Source organism: Berghia stephanieae, chromosome 1, assembly GCF_034508935.2.
Source record: "Berghia stephanieae isolate SIO BIC M18660-M18661 chromosome 1, UCSD_Bste_1.3, whole genome shotgun sequence".
Classification (NCBI taxonomy): domain Eukaryota; kingdom Metazoa; phylum Mollusca; class Gastropoda; order Nudibranchia; family Aeolidiidae; genus Berghia; species Berghia stephanieae.
Window position 1 is genome coordinate 16,186,062 of NC_088360.1, and position 21,283 is coordinate 16,207,344.

The 21,283-nt window shown below is 35.2% G+C and overlaps 1 protein-coding gene across 5 annotated transcripts in view; it reads left to right on the forward strand.

Moving 5' to 3' along the window:
• Positions 1-21,036, forward strand: part of LOC144968928 (leukotriene-B4 omega-hydroxylase 3-like) — a 27,784-nt gene extending 6,748 nt beyond the window's left edge. For 2 of the 5 annotated variants that reach the window (XM_078907814.1, XM_078907829.1), the window contains exons 2-12: positions 4,847-5,059; positions 7,854-8,004; positions 8,967-9,148; positions 9,709-9,833; positions 10,446-10,502; positions 11,979-12,102; positions 13,764-13,893; positions 14,429-14,558; positions 15,120-15,398; positions 16,149-16,214; positions 18,151-21,036. In XM_078907814.1, the coding sequence (XP_078763940.1) occupies positions 4,892-5,059; positions 7,854-8,004; positions 8,967-9,148; positions 9,709-9,833; positions 10,446-10,502; positions 11,979-12,102; positions 13,764-13,893; positions 14,429-14,558; positions 15,120-15,398; positions 16,149-16,214; positions 18,151-18,268 (1,530 nt within the window). In that variant the 5' untranslated portion in view covers positions 4,847-4,891 and the 3' untranslated portion in view covers positions 18,269-21,036. Of the gene's footprint in view, positions 1-62; positions 488-3,638; positions 3,779-4,846; positions 5,060-7,853; positions 8,005-8,966; positions 9,149-9,708; positions 9,834-10,445; positions 10,503-11,978; positions 12,103-13,763; positions 13,894-14,428; positions 14,559-15,119; positions 15,399-16,148; positions 16,215-18,150 lie in introns of those variants that run through there. The other 3 variants (XM_078907805.1, XM_078907795.1, XM_078907822.1) reach the window with 3 other exon arrangements.
• The last annotated feature ends 247 nt before the right edge of the window (positions 21,037-21,283 follow it).

Genomic DNA, 21,283 nt, shown 5'->3' on the forward strand with positions numbered 1-21,283 from the left:
AAACTTTTTTTTTTTAAAAGTCTCTCCCCTCCCAAACCCCCTACTAGAATTTTTAATTTTTTTTTAAAGTTTCCCCCCTTCCACTTCCAAACCCCCAAAATTATTTGGGTCCCCGAGTTTGTGGAAGTACCGAATAATTCAGGCTGTCTTCATGTATTGATGAATACATTTGATCTGGGAAGTAAATTGTCGACACCTTCGATCCGCTGCTTGTATTCGAGTTATCCGGGATTCATCACAGCTGCTACGAAACATAATATTATCTGGCCAATCTCCAATGTAAACATAAAAGAGATAGCCGCTTCCTTGTCAGGGACATCAACCCGCGAACAGTGCCTGCCCAGTACTGTGACAGTTTTGTGGTTACGTCATGGTAAAAATACATCGACGACAGTATTATTGATATTGAATTGGTTTATACATTTGTAAATCGCATCGATCATCCGTGTTGACATTTCATTTTCATCCATGCTGCTGGACAAGACAAGTTAGGCTTGTTTTAGATTTTATTTATTTTAAAAGAAGCAATGCATCTTTGAATTCAAACTTTTTTAAAAGTCTAGGGTTTAATTTTTTAATTAGGTACTTTGGAGAAAAAAAAAATTCACTTTGGGATGAGCTCAATGAAACGTATATGTTTATCATTATACCTATTTATAAAGTGCTTTTCAACACGATTCTAATGATCATAGATCTACCATTGTGAATATCAGATGAACAGAAGTAAAGTTATTTTAGTTTAAAGTTTGAAAAATGTCCTTCTATTTGCCTTTGTTATTTACTGACGGACTTTGTGACCTGAAACTGTTGCATCTCCTACGGTAGTAACCACCATTTGGATTTCAAAACTGGCCTAAAATGGCCGATAGGATTTGAGTAAGGATTTTGCTGGAACGAATTTCAGGAATGCGGATTACAACTTTGCCCTGAATTTAATATTATTAAAGATTTAAGCTGTTAAATCATGTGCCCTCATTGGAATTTAATTTACAAATTTCTTATTTTTTAATTATCCAAAGCTAAATTATACCTATTTTATCTACGAACAAATGATATATATACCAAATTGGCATTGATTTAAACATAAACAACACCAAACAACAGGGTAATTCCTCCTGAAGAAAATAAGACAATTCATTAGAATTCATTCATAAACAAAAAAAATCTGTGGAACATTTTTTGAGACCCATCACTCAAAAGTAAAAAAAAATCAGGTTACAACCACTAGGCCATTTATCAGCTCACTGCTGGAGTGCCAAACGGACGTTTACCAAAGTACCTATTTTAATGTTTGAAATCGAGGTCTGTAGATAATCCAATTTAATATTATGGGCTCATGGTTGTAATGGAAATCTCAAAAAATGACACAAAATATGTATTGTCCATTACACAATAACAACAATGTTAAGCTACCCTTAAGTAAGTGTATTCTGATGTATACCTGCGTAATGTACACGTCGATCGTAATAGATCGTTGGCTATTTTGAGCGGTTGATGTGACACAAAGTTGCACTGCACTCTATAGTTTGGTGCTAACGTTGTGTCAGTATGATAATTGCTTCTTTCCGTTCTTTTAATAGCCACACTCTTACATGAATGATGTATTATTGTAATGGCAGCGTTCAATAGAACAATGAAATAGGTGCCCAATGGTCTGCCTCTCTTTCTCTTTCCCGATGGGGACCATCTTAGTGCTGTGTGAGGCAGTCTGAACTTTTTCATTCGAAGAACGTGACCCAGGCATTTTCATCGTCTGTGCACATCCACAATGTTTTTCAATCTTATTTGCCTTGAGATTTCTTCATTGGTAATATGCTGTTGCCAACCAAGTTTCAGGATTCTGCAGAGGCATCTTCGTTCAAACCCTCTTGAGGTGACTCTCAATCTTGTTAATTCTCTGTTTCTGCTGCATATAGGAGAACAGAGCGGACGTTGGATTGGTAGATCATTATTTTGGTGTTGATATGCAAGGATGTGTATTTCCAAATATTCCTGAGCTCATTAAAAAAGCAAGCTGCGAGTCTTATTCTAGTACTAACTTCTTTTTCAATGTTGCTATCAGCTGAGATATAATGCCTCTTAAAGTGTTCCACCTCTTCCAGATCTGTGCCTTGGATTTGGACTATTTGTTTGCTCTTTGTCTGTACTTTCATGACTTTTGTTTTGCCTGGATGGATTTTAAGACCTACACTTTTTGATATCTTATCCACTCTTGATGTTTTTTCTTGGATGTCCTTCTGGGTATGCGACAGAAGTGTGATGTCTTCTGCGAAGTCGCAATCTTCAAGTCTCATCATCAATCCCCAAACCAGTCCTCTTGCATGGCCATTGGTCATTGTCCTCATCACCCAATCAAAAACAGCAAGAGAGATTGTAGGAGAGATAACACATCCTTGCCTGACTCCTGTCTGTACATGAAACCATTCACTTTGTTGTCAGTCATGGCGTTCAGAGCACTGGTTGTCTTTGTACATATTCTTCAGTATGCTAATGACTTTCTTTGGAAATCCATAAGCTGTTAGTATTTTCAAAATTGTAGATGATGAATAGTGTCAAATGCTTTCTGAAAATCTATATAACTCAAATACAAGGAAGAATTCCACTATATTGATTGTCCGACAATTGTTCTCAAGACAAAAATCTGGTCAGTGCATCCTCTTCCACTTCTAAAACCTGCCTGCTCCTCCCTGAGAATTCTGCCAATGCCGTGTTTCAGATGTTGTAAAAGGACTCTGCAAAATACTTTAATAGGGACAGAGAGTAAATTGATCCTTCTCCAATTTCCACATTCCGAAAGGTCACCTTTCACAATGATGCCTCTTTTATTCCATGCTTCAGGAACTCTCTCTTCTTCCCATACTTTATTGAACAATTTTTCAAAGATCTTGGCACTTGTTCTTGGATCTGCCTTCAACATATCTGCAATAATTCTATCTTCACCAGCTGCCCTGCTCCCTTTTGTCTGTTTGATGGCTGTCTCTATTTCTTGGCAGATGATGCGGCTATGTTTCATTTCAATGGAAAATCCCATGTCTTCTATTATTGCCTCCTCCTGTGGATCGGGTCTGTTCAGTATATCCTGAAAGTGCTCCTCCCACCTCTTCAGCTGATCTTCCGTATTCATGAGCATCTTCCCAATTTAGTCCCCACAGTCGTGGTTTTTGTGCTAGATCCTCCAGTGAGTGTTTTCGTTATTTTATACACATTGTAAATATCTCCTCTTTGTGCTGCGTCTTGTGCCTCTGCAAATAGGCTTTCCATGTGTTGTCTCTTATCTTTGTGAGCATTCTTTATAACTTCCTTGTTTTTCCCTCTGTACCTATCCGAGGCTGCTTTTCTATCATCTTCATTCCTCCCACCTTATTAAGTTTTTGCTATCTTTCTTTCCTCAATGAGTTGCCATGTGTTGTCAGAAATCCATTCTTTCTTTTCTTTTGTATCCCAAAACTGATTTGCTAGTGTCCAATGTCATCTCCTTTACACTGCTGCAAAGGTCATTGATATCATCTGCAGGTATACTGTCCAGGATTTGGTATTTGTTGTATAGATTGATGCTGTATTCGCTCCTCACAATAGCGTCTCTCAGCTTACCTGTGTCAAATAATTGTTCATTTGATTTTTTTCTGTGTTCTTTTCAGCTTCAACTGTATTCTGCAAAGTAGTAGGAAGTAGTTACTGCTTGCATATGCCCCTCGATTGGCTTTGACGTCTTTTATGGAGCTCCTCCATTTCAGGTTGATGGCAATGTGGTCGATCTGATTTCTTGTTTTTCTTTCAGGTGAGATCCAGGTCATCTTGTGTTTATTCTTGTGTTGAATCACAGTTCCGTCTATAACAAGACCATTTTCAAGGCACATGTCATTGAACCGTTGTCCGTTTTTGTATCTTTTTCCGACTCCCTCCTTTTCCATGCATCTCTCATTGCCTTTGTTGTCAGTCCCAACTTTAGCATTAAAGTCTCCCACGAGGATCAACATATCATGGCATGAGGTATACGCTTCAACAGTCATAACGTCACTTCCCTCGTAATGACGCATGGTAACTTAGTAACTGGCTCTAAACTATCGGAAAAATGGCGGATGCCCTTATGAAATAGTTCTCCCACAAGCATAAAAGCGTATCCAGAGGAAAAAAACATTATAAATCTGATCATGTTTTGACTTTTACACATTCTGATCACAAGACATATGAAAAGTTCTAGCCAGCATGAAGAATAAAAATTACCGATTTTCTTTGGTTAGAACCACGATGGCCGCCGTTGCTGGGCAATGTGACATCAGACTGTTGAATCCAATTGCAATTTTGTGTTTGGAGACTACTGTAGAATCCGCCTTTCTCTTCATCTCTTCATCTGTTGCCTGTTCTGTTGGGGCATAACACTGTATAATGGTAGTTTTGGAATGTTTGGAGAAATATCTTGCTCCAATAATTCTTGAGTTGACTGGTTCCCATCACATTAAGCTTCGTCTGGCTTACTTATCCATAAAATACCAACTTCCTCTTGGTCTTGACCATCTGTGCGTTTTGAGTAACACACTGTTTCTCCAAGCCTACTACTATACTACTACTACTACTACTACTACTACTACTACTACTACTACTACTACTACTACTACTACTACTACTACTACTACTACTACTACTACTACTAATAATAATAATAATAATAATAATAATAATCGTGGTGGTGGTGATGATGATGATGATGATGATTATTATTATTATTATTATTATTATTATTATTATTATTATTATTATTATTATTATTATTATTATTATTTTATTATTATTATTATTATTATATTATTATTGATAATAGTTGGAACAAAAATCATTGTCATTGCAGATATTTTGTTGGTAATTTCTTCATGGATAGAGTCCTCGTGACAGAATGACGATGGAAGGAAGTGTGTGGTTATCACCTGTCATCAGCTTAGCATTGCTGAGTCTTGTTGGATTGTTATTGATGCAACTCTCTAAATTTTACAGACGATTTAAATACTTTCAAGGTTTGCCAGGAAGCAAAGACTTCTCTATCGTCTATGGAAACCTTCAACATGTAAGAGCAAAATGTATAATGATACAGGTGGCATTGTGGTCGACTGAATAATTTTTTTCTTACATTTTCAAACTAGCTGGTTTATTTTTTATTGCTGTTTTAAAAAATTAACTGCACTTCTAATATTTGTGCGGCTATGTGGTCTAGTGGTATGACACTCACTTTTGGATTGGAAGTTCTTGGGTTCGAGCCTTGCTTGGCGCATAGTTGAGTCCTTGGAAAGGCTCTTTACTTACATCTCTCACTGTACTCAGGGTTATTTTGATTGCTATTTTAAAAAATTGACTGCACTTCTAATATTTGTGCGGCTATGTGGTCTAGTGGTATGACACTCACTTTTGGATTGGAAGTTCTTGGGTTCGAGCTTGCTAGGCGCATAATTGAGTCATTGGAAAAGGCTCTTTACTTACATTCTCTTAATGTAATCAGGTTTAAAATGAGTACCTGGCCACCGCTGTTGGCCAGTGACCCTTTGTAAAGCGCTTTGAGCACATTTAGTGGATATTGCGCTATACAAAAGCTCAAGTTTATTTCTTGTAAAAAAAAAAAAATGAAAGTGGCTTGTTGTCTGTCAAACGTGCTAAATATATATATATATATACCATATCTTTTTTACTTAAAGCTTTGTGATTTTAAGGAATTTTTTTTTCTATCCTTTATGGTTTGAAGTTGCCTTCGATCCTTCTGCACATCCAGCAGTGATTAGGTAGCTGAATCTATTAGATTTAAAGGAAAGTACTTTAAAATAAAAGTGTAGTAGTCCTTCAGAGCCATAAGGACCATGGAGTCAGAATTTATCCCGGTTTCTATAGCATGAAATGGACAATACCAATAACTTGATACGACGCTTGTCTATCGCAAGGTTACTTTCTGCCAGATCTAACAGACCCAGCTACCCAATCACTGCTGGGTGGACAGGAGGGTCAGAAAAAAAAACTCTACTTCACTCAAGATTGATCTCAGTGCCTTTGCGAGTGCTCTACCAACTGAGCTATATGGAAACCCAAAGTACTTTGTGAAAGACCAGCAACCTTTCCAAATGATAGTAAAAAATTGTTACTGTCTATTAAATGTTTCAGTAAACAAAATAAATTGTAGCTCTTTTGGCCCAATTGCTCTGAAGGCTTACTGTTGACAATTTAATTGTAAAGATCAGAGTTGCCATTTGTTCAATAATTTGTTTAATTAACAGTATTTGCGTCTAGTTTAATGGCTTCAGTGATCACTGCTGCTAATTAAATGCAGTGATCACAGCTGCTGAAACATGGAAGTTGACAAAGGGCCTCTGTAAAAAGCTTGACACGTTCCAAAACAAATGCTTAAGGAAGATACTGAGGATATTCTGGCCAAAGACTATTTCAAACAACAACTTGATGAAGAGAACAGGGCTAAAGCCTGTATCTCTTCGTATGAAGAGAAGATGGAGGTGGACGGCCATGTCCTCTGGATGAGCCATGATGCCCTGGGTGGGGTTCCTGACCTCCCATAGTGGCAAGGAGGTACTTACTATGTCTTGTATCCCCCTACATCTGTTTTCCAACTTGCTTTCTGTCTTTGTCTTGGGATGGGATTACTTGGTTTTGTCCTGACCCTGGCTGGATACCCTAGCTGGGAGGGAAACAGTCAAATGTATAGTTAGAGTTTTGGGAGATAATATTTTTTGTCTTGTAAATCATCTCTCTGTCATGCACTGTATTATGTTTTGTTTACATATTATATATTTTATGATTTGTAAAAGATTTGAGTAAAATCCTCTTTGTGGGGACCTGTGCTTGTGTCTGGATGAGACTTTTAGGTGGTCTCAAACTAAGTAATTTGATAGTGTGCTTTTGGAATCTACATCAGTTTCCTATTTGACCCAATTCCCTTTGTCTTACCTTTTCTTGAGTGCCGTAATTGTAATTCTGGAACTTTTTACCCTCCCATTTTGTTCCTTTTTACTGCCGCTGATATGACTTAAATGTGTTGCAAGTGCTGTAAAACCCTTAAAAACAAATAAAAACATAAACAACCATGATGCCATACCAAGGGTTGCCCTCAGATGGACCCCACAGGGAACACAGAGGAGAGGGAGACTCTTGGGGACGTGGAAAGGACCCTGTAGTGTGAAATGAAGGCCCAGAAGTGGAAGTGGGTACAGATGTCAATGATGGCAGCAGATTGTGATGGTTGGAGACCGAAGCGCTTAGAGCCTGTGTTAATGGGGTGAAGTGCTATATAAATGCCATTTATTATTACTATGTTGGTCTTATGTGCAGCTGAAGCACCAAGACGATAATGAAATGAATGAATGAGTGATCACAGTAAACTTATTGTAATAATGATCTCACATCTTATTAATGATGATTATATCACATAATTCTGCTTTGGCTATTATTGTATATAAATTATTTGCGATATTACTAGAAACCTTGATTTAATAATTTCTTTCAAGAATTAATGATAACCTGTCAAAATTAGATTAATTATGCAATATACATAGGTGCAAGATTTCCACTTTAATCCGGATTTCCAGCTTTTTGAAATTTATTTAAATTTATTTGTGGCATCTAGATCACCCTGACCAAATACTGTTTTGAGACAGCAGGTCACATTTCACAATAAGTTTCAGGCTTTTTGGATTTGTTGAAAATGAATTTCAGGCTTTTTCTTGGCCCAACCTAATTGCATCCATGAATTTACCACTTTACCGCATAGATAAATATAGACGTCTATATTCTCTTTAAAATATAAAATTAAGTGAAAATAGCTGATACAACTCTTCAGTTTTTATTCCTATTTCTCAAACAAACAGCTTCCTAAAACTCCAGAGGCAAGACTGGATTTTGGTGTCAGGATGATGAAATCATTCAACATGAAATTCCACAGGATCTGGTTTGGACCGTTTACTCCATACGTATCGATTTACCATCCTGAGATGATCAAGAAAATTCTACAGTCTACAGGTATTGCAATTCTACTGTTCACTGAAAAAGGCCCTGTTTTAATTTTAACTAGAAAACTTATCGATCAATTAAAATGAATGTCAGAAGTTCTTGAATCTGAGACTTCTTTAAAGACGTAAAACTTGGCTACTCACAGAAAAATCAACCCTTCGTTAAAAATAAATAAATAAATATGAACATTTATATAGCACATTTCCAAGGATTTACCATGATCAATGCACTTCTCAATGTTTCAGGCCATATGGAACCATATTTTCATTTCATATAGTAGCAGTCACATGTTAAGCATCCTTTTTGTTCTAACACGCTTACAATATCAGTCACTACTTATAGCCAGGTACTCATTGGGATAATGTTTGTTGAGTGCCTTACTCAAGAACACAACTTCAGGAACAAAATTCTCCACAAACATATCAGCCATCCAGCCATTGCCATTGACCTAGTTTAACATCACCTGAATTTTGAGACAAGCCGAGACACCATACCACTGAGCCACCAAGCTACAATGGTATCATGAATTTTAAACTAGGGGATTATTGTAATTCCCACATAAGGAAATGTAGAAAATGTCTCTTAGCATGGCCTTTAGATGAATGGTGTTTGCAACATATGCAACAGTTATTTTCACAATTAATCTCAGAATGTGACCAATGAGCTGAGAGAGCCAATTTGGGAGTTCGAATTGGAACACCCCACTGTACATCATTTCGCAACAAAATCACCATATGTATGCTTTTTTCATTTAAAAAAATAATTGATTTATCTGCAATAGTTTTTGTGCAAAGGCATATTTTGTTCACTTAGCTGAAAATCGTTTCTCTCTGTATTTGATCTGAAATTCAGACTAATTGAGATTTAATTTTTAAATCCCTAGCTTTGCCTTTAATAAAAGACTATCACCTCATTGCCTTAAGCATCTCTTATTAAGCTACCATGAAATAATATTTATCTTTTGTCAATAGCCCTGAAGTCTCGTGGTTTAGGCAGTGCCTATGCCATGGTTAGCAACTGGATAGGGGATGGCCTCATTGTTACAAATGGTGAAAGATGGGCCCGTTCTCGTCGTCTGCTCACTCCAGCCTTCCATTTTGACATCCTGAAAGATTATGTCCAGGTCTACAATGAAGGGGCTGACAACCTTTTTGTGAGTTTGGTTTTTCTTGTGGAGATTGTTTTACAAATTTATACTGTATGCAATTTCTTGCTAATTGTGTATATAACATCCTATTGGAAAAAAGCTCTCATACCATGCAAATTAAAGCCATGGAATTACATTTTTTAAAATAAGCCATTTTTCCCCTCTTTTTTTAAAAAGGGAAATTGTGCATAAAATAGAGAGACATTTTTTTTCCCTCTTCAGTTTACCTTCAATAACAAGTTATAATTGCTTTACAACGAATCATTAATTGCATGTTGTAGTTTGGGTCAGGGAATTATTATTTTGTTTGACCTAGCATTTCTCTAAGGACGCAGTTATTGTGACTTTGTCATCATTGACCTTACCCGTGATATTCTAATCAGTAACAAAAAAAACATTTCAAGCAATTTGAAAAATTAAAATATATTGTGATAGATTATTTGGGAAGTTTAATAATACTGATGTTCAAGAATTTAAAGAATAAGTACTTCCCAAAAATTGAGCTTTTATGTAGTGCAATTTCCTGTGAACATGCTCAATTTTTTTCTTTTATTTTTTTTAATCAGAAAAAGTTTGATAAACTGGCAGAAACAGGGGAGAGTTTTGACGTCTACCCAATGATTACACTGTGTACTCTTGAGGTCATACTGAAATGTGCCCTAGGTTACGAAGCAGATATACAGGGAACTGGGTAAGTTGGTAATGATAATTGGTTGTTTTATTATTTACACACTTTGCATTGTGAAACCTTTGGTGAAGATTGGTGTTTTATAAATGTTATAATTATTATTATTATTATTATTATATTATTATTATTATTATTATTATTATTATTATTATTATTATTATTATTATTATTATTATTATTATTATGAGAGCAGCTTGCAAACCCTTCATTAAATATTATACTTACTGACAGGAAAACATTTGATTAAAAAACAAGATACAAAATAAATATCAACACAAAATGGCCTTACTTTTTCTTTTACAAAGTGTTTTTTTTTCAAGACCTGTTTACAAGAAAGTTTGTAGTAGTAGTAGCTTTGTTTGGTGTAGTAAAGGCTCCGTAAAAAGTTGAATCTCTTAAATGAACATTTAGCGTTGTACAGTGTCTTTTTATGTTTCGTAACAGGAAGCTGTTGCTTACCAAACTTACCTAAAGGAAAGTGACTGCAAATCTGACTAGCCACATAATGTCCTTTTAGTCTATACCATATTTTCTATTGAAGACGAAATGTCAGATTTTGAAAACTGTGATTAATGTATAAATACATCTTTTTTTTTTTCTTTCTTATTCTCCTAGTCACCCGTATGCCACAGCAGTTGGAGAATTACTTGATATTCTGTCTGAGAGATTCAGGTTAGCTTCTTGAAACTTTATTTTCATTACCTTAAATTTTAAAGTAGTAAGTGTACCACTCATACCCAAGGAGCTGGAGTTTATCCTGGTTTTTATAACATGAAACGGACAATAGCAATTGCTTGCTACCCTTTGGATGGGACACTACCACAAGTACTTTCCACCAGATTTAACAGATCCAACTGCCCATTCATTGCTGGTGGACAGGGGGGTCAGAAAAAGATCTCAACTGCTACCGTGTTTGATCTTGGTCCCATTTCATGTGAAGCAAGTGCTTTACCAAATGAGTTATCGTGACCCCTTTCTAAATCCTGTAGTTAAGTCGTAATGGATGCCGACATTTGTCTATTTATTATGTGCTTTCTATAAGATGAATCAATTTTTATGATTTCTTTCATTACTATTAATATTTGGTTTTACTCTATTATGATAACGAATAAGCATAACATTTTGTTTTTAAATGGGAAATTTTGTCTAAAATAAGAAAATTGAATGAATTTTACAAGAATGCCCGAAACTGAGTAAAAAGTGGCATATGTATTTTGACTTATTTTGGTTCCATTGTGGAGGAATTAGGCATTTTGTCGATCCAGGACGTGTCTTGAATATTCAGGTCCTTTTGCCAATTGCTAGACTAATTAAATCTCAGAATTATGGCATTTATTTGTAATTAAGCTTTGAATCATGCCTTTTGAATTAAAAGTATTACTTTTTTTTTTTCAAAACTATTAATGAAATAATTCTTAGTTGTCAAGTCTGTGAAAGTAATATCAAATCTTGCTACAGAGAGATGTTTGTTTCACAGGTACAAACAGATGGAGAGGTTTTCGATCTGGAGTCAATTTATGCTCAAGGTCAAGTCTTTATAGAATTTCAATTTAAGACAAATCACAAGACATTTAGCCATTTATGAATGGATTTGATGATTAAAAAATGGCTACTTATAAAAAACATTGAAGTAATAAAGAAATCCAAAGCAAATGTGAACTCCGTAAATTGGTTGGTGTGATGGTGACTACTTTGTCTTGTGCAGAATAGGAAAACACTCATCTCTTCAGACTTTATCTGTTGTATTAACATTTTTAATTAATTTTTTTTTAGCATTGAGTCTGAAACATTTATTCTTACAAATTTTATTCTTTGATTATCTTTTTCATCTATTATGTTTATTTTTATAATGTTTGATAGCTCAATTAATAGAGTATGCCTCTTAAGCAAAGGAACTGGAATTAGTGCGAAGTCAGTCGAGGTATTTTCTTCCCTTTTGTCCACCCAGTCATGAATGGGTAGCTGTGTGTCGTAGGTCTAGTGTAGAATTCTATTCAAGGGTAAAAGCAATTTTTATCTGTTTTAAGCTGCAGAGATTGGAATAAATGTGGTTTAATAGACCTTATGAATCTGAAGGGCCTATTTTATTCATTTTTAAAAAAAGTTATTTTATTTATGGATTTTATTTTATTTTTTTTTTAATGTCAGGCGACCATGGTTATGGCCAGATTGGATATTTAGAAGGACTACCTTGGGTAAAAAATTCTACAGTCACTGCAATTATGTACATAAATTTGCTGAAGACGTCATCGAGAAAAGGAAAGCAAGTTTGGTCAGTACAGAACTTGTTTTTATTTCAAATTAACCAAAATGGAATTTATTTATTCTCTTACATATTTCAATGTTTGAATTGTAAGTTTTGATATGATAATGAATGACAACAACAGTGGCTTCTCTAGGCTGTTTTTGCCAGTAAAAACAAACCTGAAAGTTAATTGGTTATAGGATCAAAATTGCAATAAGAGAGCTTAGAATTATTAATTGTATTTTTTGGGGCTTTTTGGATGATGATGATATATTTATATTTCCAACGAAAGAAAATAGTGTACAGATGAGGACTTTTAGTATTTAAAAAATTATCATATCAGATTGAAAAAAATAATTAAAATAGCCACTATTGTTTGGTAGGCAATCTGTAGTGTTCTTTCGATTGATACCAGCATCAGAATTTCAACTCTATTAGTTTTATACCTATGATTTTTTTTTCTACTGCCGCTCAGTTTTTTAAAATGGCAAAAAGTATCAAATTTCTAATTATGCATTCTTAGATTTTGAATCATTGGTTTTTGTAGTTTTAAGCTAACACAAATAGTGGTAAATCAGAAATTTCTAGAAGAGCGTTGTTTTACAAGTCCCAGTGACCAATGTTCAACTTAAAAATAGCCCTCTAATGCCTTTAAACAACAACTGATAACAATGCCACATACCAGGTATGTCTGTCACAGATTAAAACAAAATTAATGCCACTGGGAGGCCAGTGTATTCTGTTATCATGAAAATATGATTATATAGTCTGGTGTCACGCTGCCCGGCAATGGTGGCCATCTTGGTTCCAAACAAAGAAATCATTACTTTTTATTTTTCATGCTGGCTAGAACTTTTCATATGTCTTATGATCAGAATGTGTAAAAGTCAAAACATGATCAAATGTATGTGTTTTTTTCCTCTGGATACCCTTTATGCTCGCTGGAGAAATATTGCATACGGGAGTCCGCCATTGTTCCGATAGTTTAGAGCCAGTGTTACTAAGTTACCATGCGTCATTAGGAAGGAAGTGACGTTACGACTGTTGAAGAGTATTGGAATTTTGAATTTTTTGGACTTTTTTTTTTCTCAGCAACTGAGAATGCTCTACTGTCCAGAACAAATATTTTATTACAGATTTTCTCCATTTGCGAAACCTCTTTACATTCATTCATTTATTCATCTTTATATTTATTTATTTGTTTATTTAATTCGTTTTGCATATTATATCAATAGCCACTCACAGTATTCTGCTGCAGCGTAATCCCTTGATAACGAAATTGCCTGGGACTGGAAACTTGGGTCGATATCCAGGGTTGTCATTATTCTGAGGTTTTAAAATGGCGGAAAAAGGGATGTGGTGAGACCCGTGAATATAACGATAAGGTATACAGGCCAGTGCCTACATTAAGACACATCCTATGCAAGATTTTTTTTGTATCAAGCTTTGGTGTCAACTGTGTCACTAAACAGGGGTTTTACTAAAATTATGTTGTAATTTTGGGGGTTTTATTGTGATAATAAATAGCAAAAAAAATCTGATCAGGGACTGTCGTTATTCAGGGGTGTCGTTGTCCAGAGGTTGCACTGTAGTTTATTGATGAAGAAAGAGGAGAGGAAGAAGAACAGATGTACATTCTTTTTCATTTTTAAAGATAAAATTTTGCCATCTTTATTTACCCCTTACAGGGAAAAGATGGCATCCCCAAAACTAGACGTCTGGATTTCATCGACATCCTTTTGACAGCGAAGGATGAAGATGGAAAGACAATGACCAATCAGGAGATCCGAAATGAAGTGGACACTTTTATGTTTGCAGGTGAAATGGCGTTGATATTCAACCTAATCATGAGAGATGTACAAATGGACATTATTTCATGAGAAACATCTTCTCATATGTCAGATGCAATTGATTTTGACTGCAGTTCACTGACTCAGTCTGATGCAGTGGTTCCATAATAGTGTTGGCAGCTTGAATTTCTGTTTTGTTTCAGTGCCTATTTTTCTTATCAAGCAATTTTTCCTATCAAATTTCGCCATTTTAAGGTTCAGTCTTTTTATATCAATTCCAGTGTATGTTTGTTTGTTTTTTGTGTGTGTTTTTTTTCCCCACTGACTGGCATGCTGTCAAAGCTTTATACATCACTAGTGTCTCATGACACCAACTACTTAAGAAAACAACTTAAATGTGTTCAACGGTATAGCAAAAAGATGCGCTGGTTGCATGATCATTGATTTTTCGACATTGTTGTTTTTCTTTTCATTAATATATAAAACACCATTGACATGTGTATTACCATGGTATTGAATATACACATGTATATACTTTGTTTCTCCTTATTCTTATATTTCAGGTCATGACACAACAGCTTCCTCCATTCCATGGAATCTTTACACATTGGCTAAATATCCAGAATACCAAGAACAAATTCAAGAGGAAGTTGATGCCATTTTAGACGGAAGAGAAAGTGATGAAATCAAATGGTGGGTTTTAATACACAATCTTGGCTGATCTCTAATATTTTTGCACTGCTTTATAGTCTAGAGGTATGACACTTGGCTTGTGGCCTGTAGGTCTGGGAAATAAGTACAGCTGTGTGCGGTGCAACATTGACTTTTTGCACAGCAGCATATTTCCATTTCATGCAGTACACTCACCTTTTTCCTTTTTGACTAAATCTCTTACATTATCCGTCACTGTCTCATAATCAGGTACTCATTTACCCCTGAGTCGAGTGGGTAATGTGTGTCAAGTGTCTTACCCAATGTCATGACCAGAATTTTTTTTACGATCACTGTCACCCATCTCACCACTGACATTGTTTGCCTTTTGTAACAAGACGAGATACCTTACTGCTGAGTCACTTAGCCAAACAATTACTGACTTAAGCTAAAAATAAATTAATATTTTTATTGTTTACAACATGAAAAGGATATCTGTATTAGTTAAGGTTTTAATACTTTTAAAATCAATAGCTTTATATTTTAAAACAAGATTTTACCATTCCACTTCTTGATCATGTTTTTAAAAAAATTGTAATTCAGGTCTGACTTGCCAGAGCTGAAGACTTTGGCCCTCTGTGTGAAGGAAACCATGCGACTGTATCCTCCTGTACCTTTCATCCAAAGACAGCTGGATAAAGATATGGAGCTAAATGGTCACACAATACCTGCAGGCACCATCATCAACATTGGTCTATACCTACTGCACAGAAATCCTGCTGTGTGGGATGACCCAGAAGAATATCGTCCTGAGAGGTTTCTCTTGGAGAACAAAAAACATTTGGATTTGTTTGCTTTCTTACCCTTCTCAGCTGGTTCAAGGTACATAACAACTGAGCCCCTAATAAAATAGAATTTACACCAATATTTTTCTCATTATTAAGGGTCATGACTGGCTTTGTTTTTCTTTCTCTATTTTTTTGGTAAAGTGAATATGTAATAATGCTGAAAATTGATATTTTGAAAAATATTACTCTTCATCATTCACCCAGGCAATTTTCATGGCATGCATAACCTTGCTGAATAATGGTGAGTGGCATTTGATAACATTGGACAGTCACACTTCACACATAAACACTTTTTTTCTATCTTCAGGACTATTTCAATTTTCTATTCTCAGACACCTGAGTTAGTTATTGTCCACCCCTATATTTTTCCTTTGGGTTTCATGTATAATGGTAAAATTAAAAGACTTAAGCTGGCAGAATTTCTGTGCTGGTTAGGTCAAGTCCATTTCTCAATTACTTTTTAACTTTTACCTCTGTCATTTTCAAAATCATGTCATAGTAACAGAAAAGAAAAGGAAACAAACAACCCAACTGCCACTCGTTTCTAACTAACATGTTATTCGGATTATCAACCTTGAACTATATTTACTTATTACTCAATACCCCAAATGACACTGGTGTGATTGACTGCCTGGTTACAGTCAGTGATAGTAAGAGAGCGAGAATACAGTTGCCGTGTGCATCTGAAATGGAATTATACCCTACTTAGTGAATAAATAAAGCATTTTGAAGGGAATTGAGCTCGGTGAAATTGAAGAAATGTGTATTTTTTATTTCATTTCAGAAACTGTATTGGTCAGACCTTTGCTTTGAATGAAGACAAAGTCTTGCTCAGTAGAATTTTGAGAAGGTGGGTGACAGTACAGTCAACTGATCATTGAATTCAATTGCTGCTATTTTTTTTCATGGCTTGTGACACCCCTGGGCAAGGTGGCAGAGTGGTTGAGGATTTACACTGTGACCCAGCTTCAGGCACTTTCTTTTTTTTTCCTTGATGAAGCTCACTTTGAATAACAAGGGTGATTCCTGTTGACATTAAAAATTTGTATTATGTATTATCTATACTCCCTCATGGAATGCCTTTGTGATGGCATCTAAAGATGTTTAGCAGAAGGGCGTAATTATTTTATTTTGATGACATTCTAGGTCATTAAATATGATGGTGATGATGATCATGAATAATATGATGTATACAATGATTTTGTAGTAGTCCTTCAGCGCCATAGAGCCAGAGTTTATCCCAGTTTCTATTGCATGAAACAGACAATAGCTATTGCTTGCTACCCGTTGGATAGGACGCTAGACTATTGCTAAATACGTACGCCTGATCTAACAGACCCAGCGACCCAATCACTGCTGCGTGGACAGGGTGGTCAGAAAAAAATCTCGGCTGCAACTGGGATTGATCTCGGTCCCTTTGATTGTGAAGCGTGTGCTCTACAAACTGAGGTATCGGGACCCCCAATGATGATGGCAAGTATAATATTTATGATGATGGTGACATGTGTGAAAAATAATGGAAGCAAATGATGAATGAATAATTAAAGATTCTAATTCTTCATCAACATCACTTAATTATATATTATGTGCTCTGAAAATAAAACATTGAGTGAAAATTATAATGCTCTTAGAAGATAGATAAATCTTGCCTCGTACGATTTATATTTTTACGTTGTGAGTGCTAATAAATCTTTATGTCAGTGTCAGTTATATTAATCACTCGTCAGATATTTTTTAGACAAAGACAAATTAGAGTGATTTCATAATTTCATTTTTTTTAAATACTCGTATTTATAAACAGCCTTTCCTAAGGTGTATTGTGTGCTTTTTTTGCTTTTACATTTTACATTGAAGTGGAGATTTGTCCCAGGATCATAATCTGAATGAATTATTACGTCTTTGTGGCTCTCGGTATGACACACTTTTGACCTGAAGATTGAAGGTTTAGTTCCCGCTGTTGAAGCACAAAGTTGAATCCTTGGAAAAGGCTTTTTTTAAACTTACATTTTCTCATCGTACAGTTGGACGAAAACGTGTAAAACGACTGTCTGTTCTTTACCATCCTTGTTGCTAGTGAAAAGAAGTTATAATAGTATTATAAAGGCTGCATGTTTCTTCCTGAACTGTTCAGTTTTGCTATTGGCTTAGGACATCTGATAAAGGGATTTGAGCACATTTAGTAGCTGTCGCTCAGTATAAACACTCACAATTTAATTTTAACCACTGCACCACAGATAGACACATATGCATTAGAGTTGCCTTTTTCACATTTTATTTTTGTTTTTGTTACCTTTTGGTGGGGTTCTCATAGTGGGCAGTGAGGTCACTTATTGTGTCTTCAATAACCCTATATCTGTTTTCCAACTTGGAATGAGATTACATGGTTTTGTCCTGACCCTGGCCAGAGTCCTTGGCTGGGAGGGAAACCGTCAACTGTATAGTTTTAGTTTTGGGAGATTTTTTTCTTGTAAATCATCTCTCTGTTGTCTATTGTTATATTTGTTGTTTTAAATGTATAATGGAAGCATTTGAGTATGTTCCTCGTAGTGGGATCCTTGCTTGTGGCTGGATGAGACTTTTAGGTGATCTCAAATAATGAACAATGATAGTATGCTCTTGGAATATACATCTGTTCCCTATTTTTACCATTCCCCTTTGCCTTACTTTTTACAAATTTTTTCTATCCATTTTTTTCCTACATTTTACTGGTGCTGAAATGACAGTTGCAAGCACCGCAAAACCCTTAAAAACTTAAAACTTAAACTATTATATTCCCTCACAAACAGGTACAAGGTTGGACTAGCCACAGATCATGACTTGCCACTTAAAGACTCCAAAATTGTTCTCAGAGCTGAGAAGGGAATCTGGTTAACCTTACAACGACGGGAGAAAACCAAAAATTAATTCATCCTGCAAACCTACATCAGAGAGCCGTGCAAGAATTTAAATCTTTCTGCCAAAAAAAGGATACATTTTATCAGTCCCACTTTCATGTCCAAAGTTCATTCCTTTGCCATGAACTTTAGAGGCTTTATACTTTTTCTGTGAATTTCCCCACCATGCTTTACAAGTTTTTATCATACGGCATGAATGACGGGTATTAGATCTTAGTGAGAACCATTGAATACTTACCAAAGCTTAAATCGCATTATTCCTTTATATTTCTTGTGCACATTGTATCAAGTTTTATAAATATGTATGCATATATCCTCAATAATGAACATATAAAAAGCATATTAGATGTATCCTAGTTATATATGAGTCCATATATATATATATATGAGTCCACAATTATCCGTAGTGTGCCTTTTCTTTTAGTTGAGTTCGATGTTTATTTATTTTCATCCTTACTTCTGCTGGTTAGGCGGTGATTAGTGCTGTTATGTAGTGACATGTATGTAGCAATCACATTCCACAACGCATGACACACACATGAATGCACCACACACAAACACACACACACACACACACACTCTTTCTCTCTCTTAATGGCCAGTGTGTTTGGCCCTAAGTCCCAGTTTAGTTTGTCAAAACCATGAAACAGTTCGTGGATGCTGTGAAAAAATTTACTTAAACAATGTAGGGCATAATTTGGGAATCTGTTCGTGTTCGTCGAACCCGTGAATTTGTCGAAAGCATGTTCGACGAACGCATGTTGCACAGTATATATATATATACATCTTGTCCTGATCCTGTTGCCAGAGACTTTGGCTGGGAGAGAAACAGTTAAATGCATGGTTGTAGTTTTGGGAGATAATATTGTTTCCTTGTAAATTATATCTCTGTTCTGTACTGTTATTTTTGTTTTTTATTTTTAACATGTGATATGTAAAAATTTGAGTGTGTTCCCTTTGTTGGTTCTCGTGCTGGTGTCTGGGTGAGACTTTTGGGTAATCTCAAAGTACACTGATAGTATGCTCTTGGAATCTACATCTCTTCCCTACTTGTACTTGTACCATTCCCCTTTGTCTTACTTTTTCCTCAAGTCTTTTTAATTGTACACTAGAATGTTTTTATTATCCAATTTTCTTCCTTTTTACTGGCGCTGATATAACCTAAATGTTTTGCAATCGCTGTAAATACCTTAAAACTTAAAACAAACAGATCATATTACTTTTGAACTCTGGTGTGTTAAAACGCTAAGTGACTTTATATTGGTGTCTATGAAACTAGAATGTTGCAGACACTTATAATTTTATTTATCATCTGCCTTTTTTCTTGAAACATTCCTTTAAAAATCTTCTTTTTTATTTTTACTCGTACAAATGGGAATACATCATTTGAAAAGTTACATTACCGAAATATTGACTGGCGTGGGTTATTAGGTGAAGATGTGAGGGAGGGCATGAATACCGAAGAAAAGAAAAAATGTGTATCTAAATAAAATATTTCATCAATGCTTTTAAGATCATAAGACTCCATCTATTTTTTGTTTGTTTTAAAAATAAGTTGTGTTTTTTACCCCTCTATATGTGGACCAATCACTAGGGCTACACCCCGCCACTCCCCTAACCTAAGCTGATGATTGGAGAGCCTAGCTATAGAACACTAAATTATAAAATGTCGTCCTGGTGGGGTTATCGAAGAGTTTTATTATCTTGCATTATTCACTGACAATGAAATCAGGGCTGCAGTGCAAACACAGTTCCATTGCTTGATGATGACATGAGGTGGACAAATGTGTGATAAGGTCTCTTGTAAAGCAGCCTTTATAAATTGTTTGTGAAATACACGAGAAAAGATATGTAATTTTATTGTAAACATTTGATGACTGAGATAAATTTTGATTCAAGTGATTCCCAGTGCAAGATAATTTGATTAAAATTATGTTGCTTTGTTTGAAAATTATTAATTCAGAAAAGTGAGTGGAGCAGGCACTTATGTTGGTAACAACAAGATATGAAGTGAGTAGAAAAGTGCCAGAAGACAATAGAGAATAAAAATTTTTTTTTTTATTTTTTTTTTATTTTTTTTTTTTTAATTTTTTTTTTTTAATTTTTATTCTCTATTGTCTTCTGGCACTTTTCTACTCACTTCATATCTTGTTGTTACCAACATAAGTGCCTGCTCCACTCACTTTTCTGAATTAAAAATTCACCCCATACACCGGAGCATACTCCATGTCTCAATCGTTTCTATGTTATATGTTTGTGATGAGAATATTGGCTATTAAGCTTAACTGCTGGTCAAAATTACTTCGCGATGGTGGTGAACGAATCGGCGATCTCAAGAAGTGGGTGAGAGAGGGATCTAGAAATGACTTTGGGTTTGAAACGAATATTTTTGTGTTCGTGGATAGCTCACACGGTAGAGCCACGCTCTCACCTGCCAGGCGGAGTTGTCGTACCAATAAGGTCGCAGGTTCAAACCCCACCATGGCCGCGAAAATTTTTATTCTCTATTGTCTTCTGGCACTTTTCTACTTTGTTTGAAAATTAGTAGGTTATTAGACAAAGAATATTAGAATTAGTGAGATGTTTTTAATAGAAATGTTTTCTTATACAAAGTAGTGGGCCATCACCTGAAATGGACAACTACAATTTGGGACATTCTACAGTGACTACCACTCTTTTATTTTGTTGTTGTTGTTGATTATAAATTAATTCTTCAAATTCGTATTTATTGAGTCAAATGTTTGCTTTTTTTGTCATTAAAGATAAATCTAAAATATCTTTTAGAACGTATTGTTTTTTCTATAGTTTATAAATTGGACCTCCTATACAATATACTTGAAACGAATTGTATTGAATTACAGGCAATATACTCTTAATTAAATAATTAATGCTACATACTGGCTATTGTACTGACTCAATTTAAAGATATTTATATGAGCAGATAAACATGTCAGAAGTACCATCAAGATGTCTCACTAATCCCTAAACCTCAAAACAGAATGTTAGGAGAGAACAATGCAATCAG